Raw genomic sequence first — 21,836 nt, forward strand, 5'->3', positions numbered from 1 at the left:
TTCCATCTGAGAGCTGATGTTAGGGAGCGTCATGTCTTCCTTCTTTTGCCTCTTCCCATTTTTTCCCCTCACTGCAGTCAGTAGTCGTAATAAACCTCCTTCGTTATTTTCAGGTTTAGTGGCAGCTGTCTCAGTCTAGAACTAACCCAAGAATTGATTTTACATCACACTTAATGGTGGAAACACAACAGTTTTTCATGTGGAACTTGTCAAAATCTGGTGTGCCAGCCTCTGATCCTTTTATTTTTCCCTTTTATGGCTGGCATAAATATCAACTCTAAGAGGACTAGAGAAACAGAACAGTAGGATGTGCTAGAATGGTATTTTAAATGCTAAATATCCCAGGAACATTTCTGACCTTATGTTGGTCTTTCTAGGCCAGGCATGTGGTAATTCCACACCAGCCAGCCAATTTGAATGCCGTACTAACACTTAATGAACTTCGAATTTACAATCACAATATTAAGCACTTATATTAACTGCTTCATTAGGAAAAACAGCATGGTTATGAGGATGATGTTAAGACACTTAATTTACTTTTTGCAAGGCAAACAAAAGTATCCTCCAAAGTGTGGCAGATACCATTACTCACTTTGCATAGTACCTTTACAAGGATTAGGCACCTTTGCTTAATCTTAATTGCAGTGGTCCCCTCATTTTGCAAGGTGCCACTTTCTATCAGCAAGGCTAACACGACCTGCTCTGCAGAAGTGTCACTGGAGTTTCTTTTGAGAAATGCAGAGTGAATTTTAGAAAATACTCCAATCGATCTTGCTGTGGAGGATGCCTTCACAAACATGGTATTTTTGGCCACATGTAACATCATAGAATGAAACTAAACTCACTTTGATCTAGAGATATTCTTCTCACCCACTAAGTGGCATCAGGGACTCAACCATCAGAGTCAGTATATCTGCTGAGCTTACCATTCAAAGCACCCTTACTTATAAATCTTTATGGCCTGAAACCAGCTGAGAGTGATTGGAACTACTTGCGCAGCTAAATATATACCTCTGTTTCTGAATCCTGTCCCTTAATGAAGACATTTACAAATCTCAGAAGTACTGCTACATTAATAACACCATGCAAATGTGTAATCAATAGGTATGCAGAGAGAGCAGGCTGAAATATTATTATTCAAACACTTTAATACTGCCTTGAAATTGCAATCACAAGAACTTATTCCCTACACCAAAGGTGCAGTAATCTAAACCTCTGAAGATGGATTATCAACCTCTGCTCTGGGGCACAGTGCAGCGCTGTATTTCAGAGAAAAGGACAAAATCTCCTGAGGCTATCTGTTCAAAGTGCCCAGCCTCAGTGATGGATATGAGAAGCCTCTCTGAGGTGAGCTGTTTCTGACCAGGGGCACGGCCATTCCACCTGCTCTCTGCTAGACTACTCAGACACATATCCTCTCTTTGGGAACTGTCCCCTCCCAGTCCCTTTAGAGACCCAGATCCAAAGGTGCTCGTGATCTCATTTTCTCTGTGCAGACATAAAACATCTCCTTATTTACAGCCATCAGCTGACCTATTTTTGGAGGAGATTAACCTGAGCCTAAAAATATCTGCTTCTCTCCCCTAAGACAGTGAGAGCAATCAGCTCAGCTGTATATATTTACCCTACAAAAATATAAATTTAGGAGAGAGGAATCCCAGCTTTGCTGACATATTTAGCTCTGGGATGTTTTCAGCAAAATGGCTGGCTGCTAGCACAGGCTGGCTGTGAGGAGACTTTCAGTGGCAATGATGGCAAAGGAGAAAAAACAGAAGGCTTATCAGGCTTTCCTTCTTCCCAGTTCTCTTTCCTTCTCATTTCTTCATGAGGAACAACATGAAACAACTGTTTCCTTTGAAGAAGCTTGCTGGGCTGGGACTGCGGCAGCACTAGATGACAGCTTGGACTAGCCTGGCTCTCTGTGCAGGAGAGGAGGCTAATGAGGTTCCAGCAATTTAGGTGGAAGACTTCCTGGGCCACCAGAGACTGAGGTGTCATAAGGGAGCTGCCAGACTAGAAACTGAAATCCAAGTCTGAGCAGTGTCTTCAGCTTTTTTCCTTCCCCAAAAACCCTAGGCAAGTAATTTTGTCATTAATGTACTGCAGTAGCACTGGGAGGCTCTAATTGAACCTAGGGACCCATAACAACAGAGGCAATAAAAGCAAGTAATGAACCACTCTATCTTTGCTCAGAAGAGACTGTAATTGCTCTTTGCTTCCTTTATGCCCACCTGCAAAATGCAGGCAGCAGAGACCTACCAACCTCACACAGGGATCATGAGAATGAGTCCAGAAATGTTTATGAAATGTTTACAAGCCATGGAAACAGCCACCTTAGAAAATAAGACACATTAAAAACCTGGCTTGTAAAGCAGTGGAGCAGTATCTACCCATTTGTCACATTTACAAATAATAGTTTTCCAGTGGTATAGACCCATGATCCATGACTGGCAACCGTAAGCCTGGTGCTACCTTCTGGGGCATAATGAGACTAGCAATGTCTGTGAAGTTTGCACCCAAAGACCATTTGAAAGCTTAAACATATTAAGCACAGTCTCTGCATGTTGTTTTCTATTGCTGACAATTAATATTGATTCCCTATAATCAGACAGTTGTGCAGCCTTTAAATTTAGCTGTAATGTCCAGAGTGGAAAACGGGTGCTGATGTTCGTACCATCAGCAAAGCACCCTGGATCTCCAGTTCTGTCTAGACTGCTTTCATGTGAGACAAAAAACACCACTGCTGAGTATCTCCACACCAACCCCTACCCCTGCCTGAACTTTTGTTTCCTTGAGCTCAGAACTGCCACCATTTGAGCTTTTCTTCCTCAAAGAGGCTGAGTATGTGAGCCACGTCATGATGAGGAGGCAGCTCCCAGGGCAGGCAGAGCGCAGCCTTCTAGTGCTGGCTGCTCAAGGGGCTCTTTGTAACTGCTACAAAAGGTGCTGCCAACACCACCCAGGAAGCACTCCTTACTGATCAAAAAAAGGGGCTTCATTAAGGTTGATCCTGCCTGCATGGACACTGCTCTCAGCTGGTAGGGAGCCAAGCCCTCGGCCACTGCACATCAACAGGGTTTGCAGCCTGGGCTCAGTGTTGACTGCAAGACATGGGGAAGACAACAGCTTTTGTTCTTTCTGACCTCCCTTTCTCATTCTGTAATGAAGCTAAGAGGGAAAAACTCACTGGCTTCTATGCAGTGGATGACCTGAAGTAGGAGCTGACTGACCCAGAGCCAGGCACTGTTCTGCAGGAAAGCCATCACACAGTCAGGGGGCTGGGCTGCCATTTTAATGTATTTTAGAAATTATCTCAGTGCTGACATACAGTAACCATGTATATACGACAAAGTCTTTGAAAACTCAAATAGTGACAGTGACAAAAAGTGCTTAAAGGATATACTGGCAATTTCTTCATCTTTTCTGGATGCGTGTCACTGTAATGGGCAAATAAACACTGACCAATCTGATCATTTTAGCGAGCCCTGTTGTCAAAATAAAAGGTATACTTCTATGACAAACCTTCCAGACAAGTGACAAGTTATGGTCATACTCATTTGCAAGTTATGTAGACTGGAGTCCTATAAAAACAGCTGCTGCAGAAACTCACCATGTGATCCAGGCCCAGAACCCTGTTTTAATTTCTAAGTAGGTTCCTGTTAAAATCTTCTCACATCTCTGGAATTCTTGAATATTACAGTATTTTCTTTTACATGCCATTCTTGATGAATTTCTTGCCCTTTGGGTGTTCTGGGCTACATTGCTCCATCATGACTGTGGGACCTAACTGCCCAAAATTATGGACTAAAGAAGCTATATTGCTCTACATACATGTCTGAAATGAGTAAAGGCTGTGTGCAATACCTGTGAGAAGGCTTAAGTGTCTGTTGTTATAAACCACTGCACTCAATGCAGAAGAAACAGCACAGCTCATACAAGATGCTTGAAGAAGTGGTAAAGTTGTCTCTATACTGAAGAGCTCTACTGACTGTTTCATTGAGATCCTTTGCAAAATGGGACTTCTAGCAGAAATAGCTAAAATAGTCATTAGGAGAGATACAAAAGCTCACCACCAATATAATGTAGCACCTAACTAATCTACAGCACTGACTGTTTCTTCTGAACAAAGTAAGAGTTTGTATTTCTGAGCTAGCAAAGCAGAGAAAAACTGATTTCTAAGTTGCTCTGACTAGGGTATAATACACTTACCTACATGAGATAGCACTGCAGAAAAACAGGAACTTCTAAAATATGATTCATCTCTCCTTAGGCAGATTTCAAAAATAATTCTAATTATTTTACTCACTGCAGAAGTACTTAATTCCTTTCAATGGCAGTAGAGGGACTCTAGATAACTAACTGGAGCATATTTTTCTGTCTAAAATTGTCACAGATCTATCCCATCCATTTCCTAGACCTTTGCTGTCAATACAAGGCTTTTGATATGGGCCAAATCCCCGTGCTCATTCTGCACTAAAAGATTTAATTTTTTAAACAACGCAGCCCTATGGCAAGTCATTTGTCCATGAGTCCAAGGAAAAGAGAAGCAAATAACCCTACCATTTGGTGATGTCCAGCTCCTCCATTCATTCTAAGGGTTCTACAGAAAATTAGTTTAGACTAGATGCCTATGCTTTACTAGCTAGCTATACTTAAGTAGAATTACAACAATGGCCCAACACAGTTGTTTAGACTGCCTTTTTGATGCTGCCACAAAAAGGCAGTCTGGAGTTCCATTGCGTCTGGAGTTCCAGCTTCTAAACAGCTAAAAATAAGGGGGAAAGTATGCTAACTAAAGAGGTGGTGGGTAGCTAGGGGTAATATAGGATTGAAAGAGAGAGAAGAAAAATACACCAAATGTCTTAGAAATATTTAGTTTTAGTATTCACCTAACTTCACCTTATTTTAGTAATTCAATATCCATTGCAATGGAAGTGTCTAAGGAAGCAGTGATAAACCTTAGGAAAATGTAACAGAAAATGCTCACACCTTAGTGAGCAGAATGCCACCAAACCTTTCCATTCCCTATTAGCTGACTTCTGCCTTCAATTGCAAAATCACAACTTAGTCTTGAACTTGGCTGTTCAGCATTTCACAAAGGTCCTCCCTGGCTCTCTCCATGTGTCTTTTCACAAGGAAGGCATTAATACATCCCAGGAGAGTCAACAAACTGTGCTGCCCCCTCTGCTCTAGGAATAGATTCAAGGAGCCTCTTCTGTCCAGCTATAGGGACAAGCAGCAGTAAAGCTCTGCCTCCACATATGAGACTGCAGCTCCAAATGTCCCTGAGAGAAACCTATGGAAGGCTTCCTAACAGCCTTTGCCACTTTTCAAAGCCTCTTAAAATTAACATTTATCTCATTTTACTAAGCCAGAATTAAAGTCTGTTTAGAAGGACACTGTTTTCAAGTTCTCCCTCCATACTTGCAGTTTTCCTGCAGCTCTTGTAGGTGCTAATGAAGAAAAGACAAAATCAACAAAAGCCATGTAGGTGCCTTCACCTCAGTGCCTTCTCTGCCTTGTAAGGAAATATCAGGGAAATTTTCTTAAAATACCTTTTTTTTGGAGAAATTTCTCAGTGGCTGAAAGTGAATGGATAGTTTGATAGAATGGATAGTGAACACTGAGTGCCTTAATGTTCAGTGTTGCAATAAAATCTGGGATACTGGTGAAGTTACTGTCTCCTCATTACTCTGACTTCACCATACTTATTAGAGGAAAGTAATTTGAGCATATCTCCTGCTACAGAAATAGCCTGTGCACTTTCCTTTATCAAAAGGCAAACTGTGACTTAGTTTGAGGTGTTAGAAAGGAAGATGTACATAAACTATGTTAGCTACTATCTCCAGACACTACAAATTGTTTCCCTGCCAACAGCTGGAAAGCTCACTTGTTGATCAACGGGGATCAACCTTAGCCATCTTCATGACCAACTTAAAATTCATAGGTCCTCTTTTTCCTGAGCTCATGAGCTTGGGGATCTCATTATTTTCAGAATATTCATTGAACTCTCAACTTGGTCTAAAAACAGTATGAGTGATTTTTTTTGCTGCTGACTGAGTAGTGGAGAGCTGTTTCATGTATTTATGCATTCCACAAGAACTGATAACTCTATGTACTCGGGCACTGTGTCTTCAAGAGACAGTTGTCATAAACAGACTCCACCCTATGGTATTTGATATTGTCAAAGCACCAATTAACAGCAATTAATTAATTCATCTTTGGGGCAACCCTGTGAGCTAGGTAACACTGATATAATTAACAAAGGAGTAAAATGAGATTTAGGAGTTAAGTCAGTTGCCTGGGCAGAGGCCTTCATGGTCTAGTGGATTAGACATCTGCCTCTCCAACCAAAGACTTCGAGTCTAATCCTTTTTCTGACATTGATTTGCTGCATGACCTTATGAAAAGGCAATTAACTTCTCTGTTTCAGCTGCCCTAGAGATAATGATGCTTACCTACCCGGTGACACATGGGGGTTTGGATACTGTACTAAATTATACTCTTAATGTATTCTTAGGGACTGTCAGTGGAAGAGGTGAAACATTAAAGCTAGGAAGCGTTAATGTCCTTGCTATTTCCTCCACACACCAGAAATAGACTGGGGTTAAGATCAAATTTCTTGGGTTAAGGTTTCTAGGGAAACTGCTTCTGGCATCAGGAATTTTCATTACATCCTGTTTGGCCAGGGAACTTATTTAGAGTACAGGTCAGCACTAGAATTGCAATGGAAAGTTATTTTAGATTTGGCCATGGAAGAAAGCAGCACCCTTCTCATGCTACCATGAGGTAATGAACAGACTGTCACAGCAATCCTCATCAAGCAACCTGGATTCAAAGGGAGAAGAGCCTGCTGCAGATAGTCCCCGAGCCCGTGCTCAAAGTATCATCCCCAGTTCCCTCTAAATGAGATTTCTGCAGGATAATTTCTACAGGTGTCCTGACCCCTAGTAGAGACGAAATCCTACAGGAAAAGTACCTGCATACATGTACCCCTGGACCAGAGCTACCTGACCTGGCCATCTTGGAGCAGTGGGGAGCTGTATTAAAACCTGCTCTGTTCATTTCATTAGGAGCTGTCTCTGAACTTTTGTCCTTTCCACGACATGCCATAGAGTGTTAAAAAAATACCCCTTCTACAGTGGGCATTTGAACTGCCCAGCAGGTATCTAGGCTGGCAGTACGCACAGGTTAAATATTAAATTTTGTGTATTTGACTGGGCTGTCAATTATTTCTACAAAATATTCTGTTTCTAGGTATCATGTTTCCTAGGCCTGTAAAATCTCCCGCAATTCTAATATGGCAAGAAATCAGTCAAATAGGACATAAGAATTCAACATTTACCTTTATTTATGTGAGAAAGATTAATTTCCCTTCTCTTTCATAATGAAGGAAACATCAGGCACTTTTTGCCTTTTGCCTGCTGAATAATAGCAAACATAGTGAACGCTCATGCAGCCAGAAAATTAATAGCCTGCTCCTGCCTTTGCTGCAACACTCATCAGTTCTCAGCATCCTTTATGCTGCTGATCCACCGTGCGCCACCTCTTTAATTTCACTGCCCTGCTCTCTTCATCCTCAGACTGGTGAGCACCAGTTTTTTCTCCACTCTCCCAACTCCATTGATAATGTGTTTAATATTTACTTTGATGCTATTCCTCGAGGCTTTTCAAAACTGTTTTTGGAAAGAAGACCATTAAAAAAGAAAGCCTTTAGGGAAAGACAGTGAGGAAAGCTAGAGCAGAAAGGGTATGTGTTTATGTATCATATTCCCCTGTAGGCTGTGTCTTGCTGCAAGCCTGGAGGTGACTCAATGCAAACCCATACCGCTGTAAATAGAGAATAAATATTGTCCTCTCCTAAAATACACCTGGACTAGTTCAATAAACCCTGACTTACTGGCTGCTACTTGTACAAATATATGCATATTAAATCCCAATAAATTATTAGGGATCAGTAACAGAGATATTCCCAAGGCTGAAAGACTGTCTATAGCTTGTCCCTATATATTTACTTTTTGCAGAGGCCAGTGGTGCAGCTAGCACAGACCAAATGGTTCCACATCTACACACTTGTGAAAAAACTTAAAGGTGACTTGCAGTACCTTATAAACGTATTCTGGGATTTTATTTTGAGAATGGCAAGGAGCATAAGCTAAAACTCTATTCACCCCTCACAGGCCTAAAATAGAAATCCTTAGTGCTGGTTTTGGTACAGATTAAAATTACCTGTGTGCTAAGAGGTGATTAACATGTAACACATTTGGCACTAGCAGGACATATAATTACATTCAGACAGATTACTGGGCACTCCTTCTAGGCATTTGTAGCTTATCTTGTAATGTTATCTCATGTATTCACATGCTCATTTGGGATGCTTTTATTTTATTAAAAAATAAAAAATCTTACTATGTGGAGAGTTAGAACCTGTACCTTACTGCATCTAATCTACTAATACATAGAAATATCTATTTAACTTTAAGGCTGAGCTTCAGATCTCTGCTGCATCAGGCTCTTTGTTTAAATATGTATGTTTTAGTACTACATATTTTGCAAGATTTTGTAAAACTATATAACATATCAGTTCTGTAGTCTAGACTAGAAATCAACAGATGTAACTTCACCTATTGATAGACATGTAATTCATCTATTGAATGATATGTAATACCAGGAAAGATAACTTCTTTTCCTTTGTCTTATTACTTCTTTCCAGTGGCTTTTGTTTAACCCTGTATATAAATATTACAGTTTCCTGTGAGATGTTTTCCCATTTTCAAATTCAAAATTAAATGGGTGATTTGCATATACTTTTTTTAAGTGGAATGTAAAGGTGTCTAGACCTTCAGATTTATATTGGCTTTGCTGCTGCTGAAGTCAATGAACACACTTGAACCTGCAGTGACCTTGCAGAACACTGGTGGCTATTTGGATGAGACAGAATGTATCTGGATTGGAAGAGAGAAAGGAAATCAGTTCATCTTAAGTCTGGTATAGTTACTGTAAACAGTGTTTTTACTTCTTAGTATGATCACTAGAAGACAATGTATAGTCAGTATTAAATCAGGGCAGATACAGACGATAAAGGCAAAGCTTAATCTTGCTAGGATTAGTGGCTCTAAATTGATACGGCTGAAAAACATTGCAAAATGCTGAAGTTAGGTGGCTTCAGGGGCCAGCAAAATGTCTTGCCTGGTAATTATCAGAAGCCTTCAGAGACAATGATTGCACCTGAAAGCTCTGATTTGATTACCAAAAAAAAAAAAAAAAGTCTACTGCAGTAGCCTCATTTGTACTTTAATTAAGAGCTTTGTTTTTAAATATAACCATCTGATTCCCTGGGGTTATTTTTAAAGTAAGCTTCTGGCAAGGCAGCAGTGTGGTGGATTAGAGGCTTGGAATTGGGGAAAAATCATCGTTCAGCATACAGTTTAGAATAATGTGTGCACATATACAAATACATGTGTATTAAACATCATGTAACAGGATACAGGACTGGATTTATTAAAGCCAAATGGAAAGATATTTCCTCTTTTAATATTCTAGATCTCTTTTAATATATGTGATGCAGATATTGCACTGCAGTCTGATTCATGTAAATACCATAATAATTGCGCATCAATCTGATCAGTCCAGTGAAAGCTCTGTTTTACTCCAAATGGAAAAACAAGTTATCAATTTAGCTGTCTGCATCTATAACTTCATCTAACAGCGGCTGTTACACTTGATGTGGATATATAAGACATATCACCCATCAACTCACTGTTTATCTTGGAGTATGCAGGCATGAGTTGAAAAGCAGCAGACCCAGATAAAGCATAGTCATGGAAAAGAAGCAGCAGGGTAGCAGCAAAGGAGGGCAGAATGGGGATGCTAAAAAACAATATTAAAAGGGGAGGGCTGGTGGGGAGGGTGAAAGATCTGTACAAGACAGGTCTGAACATGAGAAGCCAGAAAATGGTATTTTTCTAGTTCTTATTACAGAAGAGAACTTACAGCTTCCAAATTTTAATGGGCAAGCATGTGCATCCATGGGGAAATCTTCAAGCTGCATCGGACATTCAGCAGAGATGGTCAATCTGTGGGGAAGTAAAAAGAAAACATGTTATTTTTTTCCCCTGCACTTTTCCTTTAGGCCCCTCACTGCACTAAATGAATGCTGACACAAGCACACTTTTTCTGAAAGCTCCTTGCTCCTGCTGAAATCACAGAAACCCCCTGTTAAACTGAATGTGAGATAAGCCAGGTGGACCACTGTGTGCATGCCCTAGGCATTATCTAGTAACTCTGAGACATGTGAAATTATTTTATTTATGTAAGCTGTCCCAATAAGATCATTCTTTCTTATTAGTACGTGAAGAACTTCTGTGATGGAGTTTCTGCCATGTACCTTATCTGCTCTCTGCACATACAACTACAACTCCTGGGTCAAATAGCACTGTTACAGACATAAAGAATCACTGACTTTATATGTAGATGTAACTAGTTAAATCCATTAAATAGGTATTTATAGATAAAAGTATACAATATAACTAATTACAACAATATATAAAGTTATATATAATTAAGGACATATATGCATCACTTTATATAGCTCTACAGTTAACTTCTGTGGAAATCACATGGTATTGGAGTCCATTTCAGTTCAACACACTGAGAATTACCTGGGCATCTTGGCAGGCAAAAACAACAGAGTCATCTTTCCCAGCGTACTGCCTAGGGAAGCAATTCTATCCTGGACTCCCCAGCCACTATGTGGAAATATTTCATCTAGACTGGACATAGGGGTAGGGAAGAAAAAACCCTTAGGCAAATATAGGCTGTTTCCCATGGATGTTCTGCATGATTGACAGATCAAGCTGAAGACTAAGAATAGTCTGAGGTAAATTTGTGAGCAGTGCAGTATCAGTTATATTGACATCAAATGCAGCAAATCTATTAAATATCTCAAGAGAGCCAAAACTTTCTTCTAGCACAAGGAGAATCTATTTTGTTTATGCCATTTTAATATTTGTGTAATACAGATAGTTTGCTGAGGACGAAAATCTCATTTTACACTACGAATATCTTTACAGCTTTCTCATTTTATGCTGTTATTCCACCTCAGAGGCAACAGCCCAGAGACATCCAAGGCTATACAGACTGCCTGGTGCTGGGGTGACACAGGGCTCTACTGTTTTATTGTACAGTGTCATTGGCTAGAGATCATATTCTGAGGATGAGCTGGAAACAGGAAGAGAAAAAGGCAAAATGCACACAGTAACAGAAAATGTAAAGATAATATGCCATAGAAAGCCAAAGAAAAAGAAATCCAGTTCAGAACAGAGATAATTTACCATTTGGTAAGAAAAGAACAGACAGGAGGGTACAATATAGAAATTACTGAGGCCTGAGATACCTGCATTTGAGCAAAATTGTTCTTGAGCTTTATTTCTGTAAAAGATATTTTAAGATCACTCGGATATGTCTGCAGTGGAGACACTGCCCTTCAGCACCAAAGCCAACAATGCCAAAGTTACCAAGAGTAGTGTGTGGATGAATTTAATAGGCTGGTTATAGAAGTATCCTGCCCAGAACTTACATCCTTTTCACAAAAATCACTCTAATGGGGACTTGAAAGCAAGGCTGCCATCCCTCCAATGCATCATTTTATTTTCCATGTTAAGCACTACAAATTTAACCTTCTTGACAAATTCAGAAACTTTGCTCCAAGAGCCCATAAGAAATATGGTGTGTTTTGCTGCACTCCATCTCCTGTCTTTGTCTACCAACAGTTTAGGCATGTCATTTCAGAGCTGCAGCTTGACAATATTTTAATATACACACTTGTCATCTGCAAACATTGAAGAAGGGGTCGCCTATATCCATCTTACAAAGACAACAGGTGTAAAATCAGGAAGTGAAGGAATATTCAGTGCAGAATTATGCATAAGACCTTCTGTTTCATCTCGCTGTCCTATGAATTGTATCCTGCTGCCTGCATCTCTGGAAATAACCCTTGTGTGTAATGAGGAAGGTTGTAGACATTCATCAACTATAAATGTGGAAGTGAAGATGAGTTGCACAGAGACTGTGACCTAGTGGAATTTAATTAAGGCCCTCCAGAAATTATTTTTGCCTATCTTAAATAAAAGGGTATCAGATAAGGCTGGAGGGCATCTGGCTGCCACTACCTGACTCAGAAGCCACAAAGATTCTTGTAGTGCCAGGGCTACTCCTCTGTTCCCTCTGAATTCCTCACCCAGCAAAAGGCAGAATATCCCTTAAAAGTGTGCTGCCTGCTGCAGCCTTCAGGTCTGGCCTAGGGGTAGGGAAAACAAAGTTTAGGAGCTGTAACTGTGCTTGGGGATAGCTTTTCCTTTTACTAACATGAATTCTTCAGATTAAAAAGTTCCTTTTGCTCTCTGTCAATGATATCTGCATGCTTCTTTCCTTTTCCCATGCCCTTATCCTAGGACCACTCCTAGTCTGGCCATCTTGAACAAATGAAGTAGCTCTACCTATTTATTACATGCTATTAAGAACTATGTAGTTGAGCCTCTTAGATGATTTTTAAGTGCTCAGAGAACATTCTCCTGGAAACCTCTTACAAAAGTGTGCATTACCAGAGGCTTTTGAAGTGTCTTGCAATGGCCAATGTGACAAAAAACTTGACAGAAAACTTGTAAGAAAACTTGACTGTGGATTCTGATTCGCAGCACAAATGTCACCACCCTGAATTTCTTTAGGCACTCTGTGCCCAACTGGAACTGGTTTTTGTTACTGTGTGAGGACCTGAAAAACAAAGTCACTCAACTGAGTCCTAATTAAAAAGACTGGATTTTCTACTGCATAGAGAAATAAAAGCAGCATAGCAGACATCTACACTCTGGGGGCTGGAAGCATGGGTTGCTGCATACAGATTTGCTCAGAGATGTAGAGTACAAACTATATATTCAGATCACAGCCCCAGGAGTCTCAAAAAATTGATATCTGGGTCTACTCTTTCAAATATCACCTACAGTGATATTTGCACACTTTGGCTCTTAACATTGTGATAACGCTTAGGGACCCTTTCTATATTCTAGTTTACTTAGCTGATTATTATGCAGTTCTTGGTCACAGCCAAGAACTTGGCTTCATGCTCATTAAACCTGATTTTCTTCAATGACAAGGTAACCCATCTAGTTGATCAAGGGAAGCCAGATGATCTTATCTTTTTGTATTTCCATAAAGCTTTTTCTACTCTCTCTCACAGTATCCTTCTGGACAAAATGTCCAGCACACAGCTGGATAAATACATCACATGATGGGTGAGCAGCTGGCTCACGGGTTGGACACAAAGGGCTGCAGTGAACGGTATGACATGACACTGATGACTTGTCACTAGTGGGGCTCCACAGGGCTCTATCTTAGGTCCTGGGCTATTCAACATCTTTGTGAATGACTTGGATGCAGGACTGGAAGGGATACTAAGCAGGTTTGCAGACAATACAAAACTGGAAGGAGCTGTTGCCTCCCTCAAGGCAGGGAGGCCCCGCAGAGACTTCAACAAATCAGAGGGCTAGGCAATCACCAGCAGTATGAAGTTCAGCAAAGGAAAGAGCTGGATTCTTCACCTGGGATGGGGCAGCCCCGGATATACAGACAGACTAGGGAATGAGATGATAGAAAGCAGCACCATGGAAAGGGACATAGGGATCCTGGTCAGTGGCAAGTCGAACATGAGTTACCAGTGTGCTCTCGTAGCCCAGGTAGTCCTGGGGTACATCAGGCATAGCATCACCAACCAGGCAAGGGAGAGCACTGTCCTGCTCTTCTCTGCACTGGAGTGGCCTCATCTAGGATATTATGTGCAGTTTTGGGTACCACACTATAAGAAAAATATTAAATTATTAGAGAGCATCCAAAGGAGGGCTATGGACATGGTGAAGGGCCTTTAGGGAAAGCTGTATGAAAAGTGGCTGAGGGAAGCCTACAATTTCCGTGTGAGGGAAAGAGGAGAGGTAGGCATTGATCTCTTCTAGAACAGTGACAGGACCCAAGGGAATGGCCTGAAGTGGTGTCAGAGGAGGTTTAGCTTGATATTAGAAAAAGGTTCTTCACCCAGAGGATGGTTGGGCACTAGAACAAGCTCCACAGGTAAGTGGTCACAGCAGCAGCATGATAGAGTTCAAAAAGCATCTGGACACGTGGTGTGATTCTTGGGAATGGTCTTGTGCTGGGGAAATTTCACTTGATGCTTCTTGTGGGTCCATTTCAACACAGCATATTCTGTGATTACAACAAAATTACTCCCAATTTGCATTTATTTAAGGAAGAGAAAGGAGGCCTGGGCATGCATACATGAAATAGTTTTTGCCTAGTCTTTTTAATATGGTGACTCCTGTCACTTCCTGTGCTCAGTGTAGCACAGTTATCTGAACCAGAGACAGTCACTGAACCAGGATTTTTCTGTCACACACACACACTGCTCAAAAGGCAGTTCTTTCCAACAGAAGCATTTAAAAGCTTCCCTCCTCCACCATCATTCTGTCTTAATAAGAGCCCTGTGGGATTAGTTTCACTCAAACAGGGTCTATAACAAGATTACAAGCAGCTGTTAAAGGTCCTTTGCAATAGGAGAATGAAACTCTGATTTTATTGAAGATAATGGTAAAATTCTCCCTCACTTGAATGGGGCCACTATTCACCCAAAAACTGTAACAAACCCTGATTTTAGTAACTGATTTATTAATGACAGAATTTTGTTTTCATGATGCTCCAAATACTCACACTCCTATCCAAGTGTTAATCAACCAACAAAATGCTATTGTATACCTTAACTATCTAAAAAAATTTTGGGCCTACAAATTATTTGATCTATCACCTATAATTGCACATGAAAGCTTTATCAAATCTTCATTATGTATAGCCTTTACTTTAAGAACATAAAGTGATTACTGACATTCTGTTTCAAGACACAAAAGCAAGTATCTAAGAAAAGCACAATTCAAGCAGCAAGACTTGTTCACTTCAGAAAAGTCACCTTCAACCGTTTCCACTGGGGAATTAAGCATGACAGTGCTTTCAAGAGATTGCTCCTTTTTAGCAAGAAGGAAAAGAAGGAGGTGTTAAAATCAAGGATGCAGCAAGGAAATAAATTCAGATATTAGGGAGGCAGACATTTAGAGTAAGTGTGCTTTAATGTGAGGTGAGAAACCCTCAGTAGCAGTCCCCGAGAAAGGAGGCACCCTGTCCTGCAAGACCCTGTTTTAGGTCACTGCAGGGACCCCCCCAGCTGTTCCCATCATCTCCTCAATGCAATGAGCATCTGCTTCTACTTGTGGGTAAAGAGAGTGGGGACTGAACATCCTTCTCCTACCCTGTAAGTGCAGGAAACATTTTCCAATGTATTATCTGCCACAGACAGCTGCAAAACTTGCTTTTCCTTATCAGCTACTAACTTTAATATGAAAACAAATTAAAACAGAGAGCTCTAGAATGAAAAGAGAGCAGAAAGACAGAGTCACCAGTGGATTTCAGAAGAACTTAATTCAAGATAAATGTTGAATTAATAAGAGTTACAGATGAAGGGGACACAGGAAAACTTTTGTTGTAAGGTACTATGGCCAAAGAGATACAAAGCTTTTCTGCCTATTTGCATTAATCCCCAAACCAGCTCCATCTTCTTAGTTATTTATTTCTGTGCACTACCCTTACCCCTGTTACAGGGAGCATTTAAATGCTTGCTTTGACCCCACCTTTGCTGGCAACCAGTATCTGCTATGGGGCACAGATGAACCCAAGTGCTCTTCCCAGCATAAGACCAGCCATTTTCCTTAATAAAAGGCAAAATATTTGCTTGAAACTCACCTTAAACTACCACAAGCAATCTTCCCAATATCCCAAAAAATAGTTAAATGGATCCAGCCTTCAGCCAGGCTATATTCCACTCTAGTGGCCTTGTTGGCTCCCTGAGAAGGGAGACTTGAGGGTTGGGTCAGACCCTTTTCAGGACCAACTCCAGGAGAAGTTTCCCAGGGTACCTGCTCCAGCAGGACCTCAGCAGAACGATTTGAGCCCTTGCAGTATCTCCAGTATGCCCTCTGACACACATGGAGCCAGGAGAATAACAGAGTTAATGATTTGGGTTGATTTTTCAAACTGTGAACACATGGTTAGCTTTGTGAAATTATTCATTTGACCTTGACTGATGACACAACCATTCAGCTGTTCTCCCACTGTGATGCCTTGGGAACACTTCAATAACCAAACTTCTATTTCTTTCAAAAGGTTTTAAAGCAAGACTTGTTTTAGGCCCCAGCACAATAAGTGTATATAGTCCAGGGAACTGATGTCTCCCTGTATTCCTGAAGTAAATGTAACATGTCCCAGTATAAGCATATATATTGCATATACACACACACACACACACACACACACATATATATGTGCATAGAAGCGTATATATACACACGTAAATATATATATGAAGACCTGTCTTGGTTCTGAAGCACTTGCCATACAGTCCTAACAAACCCTGTTGGTGGTAGTGGGCACCACACACCACACAGAAGTGTTAGAATGTGGACAGATGTTCACCCAGGGAAACACAATGGCTGTAAGAGTCACCCTGAAACCTGCCCCTGGCTGGGTGATTGCCAGCAGCCTGGCCCAGGGGGAGAGAAATTATTATTCTCAGTAACTCAAACACTGCTTTGCTCATCAATTTCCACCACATTCTTGGAAAAAAAAGGCCAAAATACACATTCAGGGCCTAGATCTGCATGTCCATGTGGGATGCGGAAGCAGTTCACCGCTGCTTCCTACTTATAAATACTGATTTCTTTGGAATACACCAAATAAAGTCAACAGAGAACAGAAAGTAAATCTAAGACTAGAGTGAGGTGGTCTGCAGAAATTTCTGTCTTAGCCCATTTCACCTTCATAACCATTCTGCCAAGAATACTATCTTGTCCCAGCTTTCCTGTGTTGCTAAGATGTGCTATTATTATGTGACAACAAAATGTCCTTTAAAATCCTACAGGGAAGGGACTATGGAAGACTAAGAGCTCCAGTCACTGATGCTTTTGGGAGCTGTGAATACATAATTCAGATGGATGGTGTACTCAACAGCAAAACTCTCATTTTAAACAAACAAAATCCTCAGCATAGCTTCTTCTGAAGTATGAAACAATACTTTAATTGCCTAGATGAACTGTGCTGAAGACTAAGTTATTGTGACATGATCTGAGATGGCAGAATTGATCTCAAAAGCTGAGCCACTATAAGAATGACCTCCCTGCACGTAGAATAACTTGACATATCCAGAGCATACACTTGCACAGAGGCAAGGAAGATGTTCAGCCTCTAGACACAGGAAAAACAGAAAAAGGCAATGAAACAACCAACAGGACACACAAATTATATTACATGGATTTGAGAGGTTACAGAAAGAATCGCAAAGCAGACATTTATAGTAGAGGTAATACCTTTCATTCTCCAGCACTCCTTTTAAGTGCATAAAACCAATGGATGAAGCAGTAAGTTTATGCTTATCCAACCTTGCCTTGCAAAGTTATCTGATGAAGTCCATAAGCAAGGTAGAACTTGCTGGTAAAAGCTCTGGTTTTTTTATCAGACTAACTGGTGCAGTAAAATTCCCAAGCTTTTTGACAGACAATTCCTTCTTCAGGTTCTCTTCCTAAAAAAATTACTTTCCTAAAGAAACTTTAGATCAAAACAGCTGTGCAGCTCTGAACGCTCTTCAGAATATCACACTCATCCACGGGATAGTTTCACTTAAAAACCTCTCCAAGCTTTCTCTTCTTTACAGTCCCTTATCCAAGATGAATTATCTTTTGGCACCCCATGAAGAAGGCCTCCAAACTTCTCTGAAGCAGCTTCTTTTTTTACTGAATTCATGAATTAAAACCCAAAATCTAACTAGCTCTAGCAATGCTGAGAAGCTGACGCAGTTGTTGATGCAGGTGAAATGGGAAACAATACCTCAACCAGCCCACATTTCATTTTGCCAGGCCACACATTCCCCAAGCCCACACGTGCTACACGTTTTGACTATAATCTCCTTATCTGAGTGGCTTCTTGACAGCATGTCCAATGAGGAGCTAACTGCAGTAAGTACAGCTGTTCTTGAAGTGCTAAGTAACACTGAACTATGATCTTCCTTTTGGCTCTCAAGAGATGCCAGTCTCAGTTACTGGCAGAACCAGCCAGCAACAGCAATACCTGGTGCCAGTCAACTGCACATCCTATCTTTGCTTTCAGTGGAAGAAAACCCAAGTACAGGAGAAAGAAGAGAGCATAGAAAGCACACTAAATGATGAAGGCTAAGGACTGTGATAGACAGTCATCCTCCAATTTTGATCTCACCTGCTAGGCAATTTGATCAGTGCAGGTTTTCTGACTGTCCAAAAGGGCATTTTGGACAAATTTTTCCATTTCTTCCTGTCAGTATGGCAGGATGAAGGCTACCTCACTGCACAGGCAATCTTTCACTTCTTCCCAGTTCACACACCCTTTCTATTTCTATGGACAGGCATAAACTACATCAAGTATTTTCTACTAGAAAAATAATCTGGATTTAGAAAGTAAGGGCGGGGAGAGGGATGAGGAGGAGGAGTGGACACCAGATGGGCAGTACCAGACCATTTGGGCTTTCTCACATCTAGACTGGGATGCACAGACATGTCGGGGTAGGTAGGAAGGATTATGACCTGACAACTCAAAATACAGAACTAAAATCTTTGGTTATTTTTCACAGTTCAGACTTAAGAGCTCAAAAACATCAGTTTCCTTTCAACCACTTGCATTTAACCCCAGCTTCCTATTATCCATCTCAGGTCCACCTCCAAGGTCACTCCTTACCATAATCGTCTGCCTTTTGTGTAACATTAATGCTCCTCACACCTTTGCAAAAAAGGGAAGTAGTGATTGGGATGAGAGGATCTTTCACAGGGAAATGTGCACATCCCTATGTGTATGTACCTTACTGGTGCATGAAGAAGGTTGCTTAGTCATCCAAGCAGGATGTGATTATCTGGGGTTTTTTGCCTTGTTTCTGAAATGCTACATGCTTCTGATAAATACAGCCATGAAGGGCCAGGTAAAGGGTCAGACTGTGGGTTTTCACTGCTCCAAGAAGAGAGTCCAATGATTCCTCAGCTGTTTAACACCATAAATAGCGATTAAACAGGCCTCAATTTACCATACCATTTATACCCACCAGTGCTAGCATCTGCTACAGCATAATCACCTGTTTGTTACAGCCCAGCTTCAGAGAAGAAAGGGCCAAATCTCCTGGTGACAGTTGTTTCCTGAGCTCCTCATAGGGTGCACTATATTCCCTCCTCCATGCACCTTGACAAAAGCAGAGGACTGAAGCCAATTTATGTGTGTTCAGATGCACTACACTTGCACAGCCTTGGGCTTTATGTTGGACAGAGAGGAGACTCTTTGAGTCCTCCACGAAACAGCTACAGGACCAGCTGCTGGCCAGAACATCCCATAGCTTTAGGTTACTGGCACTCTACCCATTTCCAGGCTCCCCAAGTATGGAGGTGGAAAACATCAAAGGATGGTGACCACTAAGATGAGACTCACGTGCCTAAATAAAGATATCAGTCACGCTGTACTCCTTTGTCTGCGACTGTGAAAAAGAAACAACCCCTAAGGTGTGAGTGGAGAGAAATGAGCTGCTTTTAACTTCACTACTAAAGTAGACATCTGAAATAATGCAGACTTCTAACTCCATAATAAATTCTCTCTCCTGCAGTGAGCCGAGAGGCTCAGCTGCAGTCACCAACATTACAGATGAACAGAATTAGGTGAATCCCACCCATCCTGCCTGGTGTATTACACCACAGTGTATTTTAGATTACTCATTGGCAGTCGGATGTTTCAGCACTAATATAATGTACTTCAGAAGATGGTATTTCTGATTAGGCAGATTAAGATACTAATTTCAGTCTAAATGAAATGACCAGGGAGTCCACTGTAATGTTATCCTCCCCTAATAATAATAAAAAAAGACAGCAGAGCTATGACAATTCTTCAGCATCTACCAGGTACTTTCAAAGCTCTCAGATTCAGAAGCAGATTGGGCAGTCACCAAAGCATCTGTACTTTCCCTGGGTGCATGGACACCTGTCAGGGCACTGCTTCCTTCCAGGTTCTGTTCAGTCACCCCATCCATGCATGCCAGCCATGCTGGTTCATGCCTATAAAGCAGGTGGAACACAAAGGAATCTGGCAGAAATTGTACCAGCTAACCCCAAAGGGAATTTGGGTCTGCCTCTAAGCTCAGCACAGACCTGGAACTAAAGTTGTACCTTTTGTACTCAAAGTCCAAGCAAGCATCCCCCTCATCCAATGACATGACAGTTCTGGTTTGAGTTTTGTCTTTTAATCAATTCTGCTCTTGCTGTGCAAGTTCCTATCTCTGTGATGGAGATCTCTGCAGGGCTCTGCCCACTTTTATTACCAGCAGAATAGGCCATTGTCACACTATCTACATAGGGACTATATTTGGACAGGTCATAATTGCCCATTTTGAATGTATTATAGCACAGTCTCCTCTGATGCCTTTCTCTCCCTGTGAGTAACTCCAGCCCTGGATTTTTCAAAGCTACGAATCTTGGTTCCTTGAAGGACAATGTCTGAAAAATGGGACAATGTGCAACCAAAACACAGTGATGGGAACCAAAAGACTTGGTGTTTAAACAAGAATCTTGCTGCTATCCTCAGAGAAGGGCCCTTCTCTTCACATATCCCTATTTTCTCTCGCTCTGTCAAAATCTGAATTGACAAAAAGCAGCAGAGAGTCCTTGCCACCACAATAGTTTTTCATCACTCTTCTAGATTCAGCCCAATGTAAATTACTTTTTTTTTTTCCTTCCAGCTTCAGGCAGTTTGAAGCTTGAATACAGAAGAAAATGCAGAAAGGAAATGCATTATTTGTATGTCTTCACAGCTTCTAATTAGTTTTGCAATATTTATACAATACCTAAAAAGCACTGACAGATCTCGTCCTGTAGATATAAATAAGAAATAAGAAAAAGCACATTCAGATTGGACATAAACGTTCCCATCTAGACATCTGGCTGGATGGAAAACTGAGGATTCATTTTCAATCATAGATTTGCTGGTCACCCGTCGCTCAGAGGCACACTAGCAAATCTACTCTGGCAAAGTCAGAACTTGAGAACCCACACATTTTTCATAGAATAATATTCCCTTAAAATAAACAAACAAACAAACGTTGACTTTCCCATTAAAAGTCTTGAAAGCAGCACTTGAAAGTATCTTCTGCTCAATTAGTTTTATGATCAATAGCTCTAGAGCATAAAATGGTTAGGTTGCTAGTCCAAGTCCTTCATGGAAGAGCAGAACTTGTGCTAACATGCACCCAATACATGTGTTCACTTGCAAATACAATTTAAACACTAAGTGCTAATGTAAGAATCAGTATTTTCAGCCTAGATAAGCCTGTGTATGCACCACAGCAGAGCAAGCAGCGTGGTTATGCTGCCATCAAGTGGACACACATTGCTAAATTCTAAGTCTTTCTGGAGTAGTAAAGATAACAGTATCTCAGGGCTATACTAAAAATTTTGGAGTTTTCTTAGCACCATGCTGAAAAACGTCAGCATTCTCCAGCTGCTAACTTATTCATATGCAAATTATGGGGACAGATTTTATTGTAAACTCTCCCAGATTCTCTGGCAACCTTCAGTCACCACAATAACATGGGAAAAATCTGTGCACTCCTCAGATATATGACTATGTCCTATTTAAATCCCAGATTATATCAAATGCATGGAGCCCCAGTGGTAAAAAAAAGGGATTTGGGGTCTATT

At 40.9% G+C, this 21,836-nt stretch overlaps 1 protein-coding gene across 1 annotated transcript in view; it reads right to left on the reverse strand.

Moving 5' to 3' along the window:
* Positions 1 to 21,836, reverse strand: part of GABRA5 (gamma-aminobutyric acid type A receptor subunit alpha5) — a 55,864-nt gene that overhangs the window by 18,286 nt on the left and 15,742 nt on the right. The window contains exon 5 of the mRNA XM_066313580.1: positions 9,994 to 10,076. Coding sequence (XP_066169677.1) covers positions 9,994 to 10,076 — 83 coding nt within the window. The remainder of the gene's footprint in view (positions 1 to 9,993; positions 10,077 to 21,836) is intronic.

Source organism: Sylvia atricapilla, chromosome 2 (assembly GCF_009819655.1).
Source record: "Sylvia atricapilla isolate bSylAtr1 chromosome 2, bSylAtr1.pri, whole genome shotgun sequence".
Classification (NCBI taxonomy): domain Eukaryota; kingdom Metazoa; phylum Chordata; class Aves; order Passeriformes; family Sylviidae; genus Sylvia; species Sylvia atricapilla.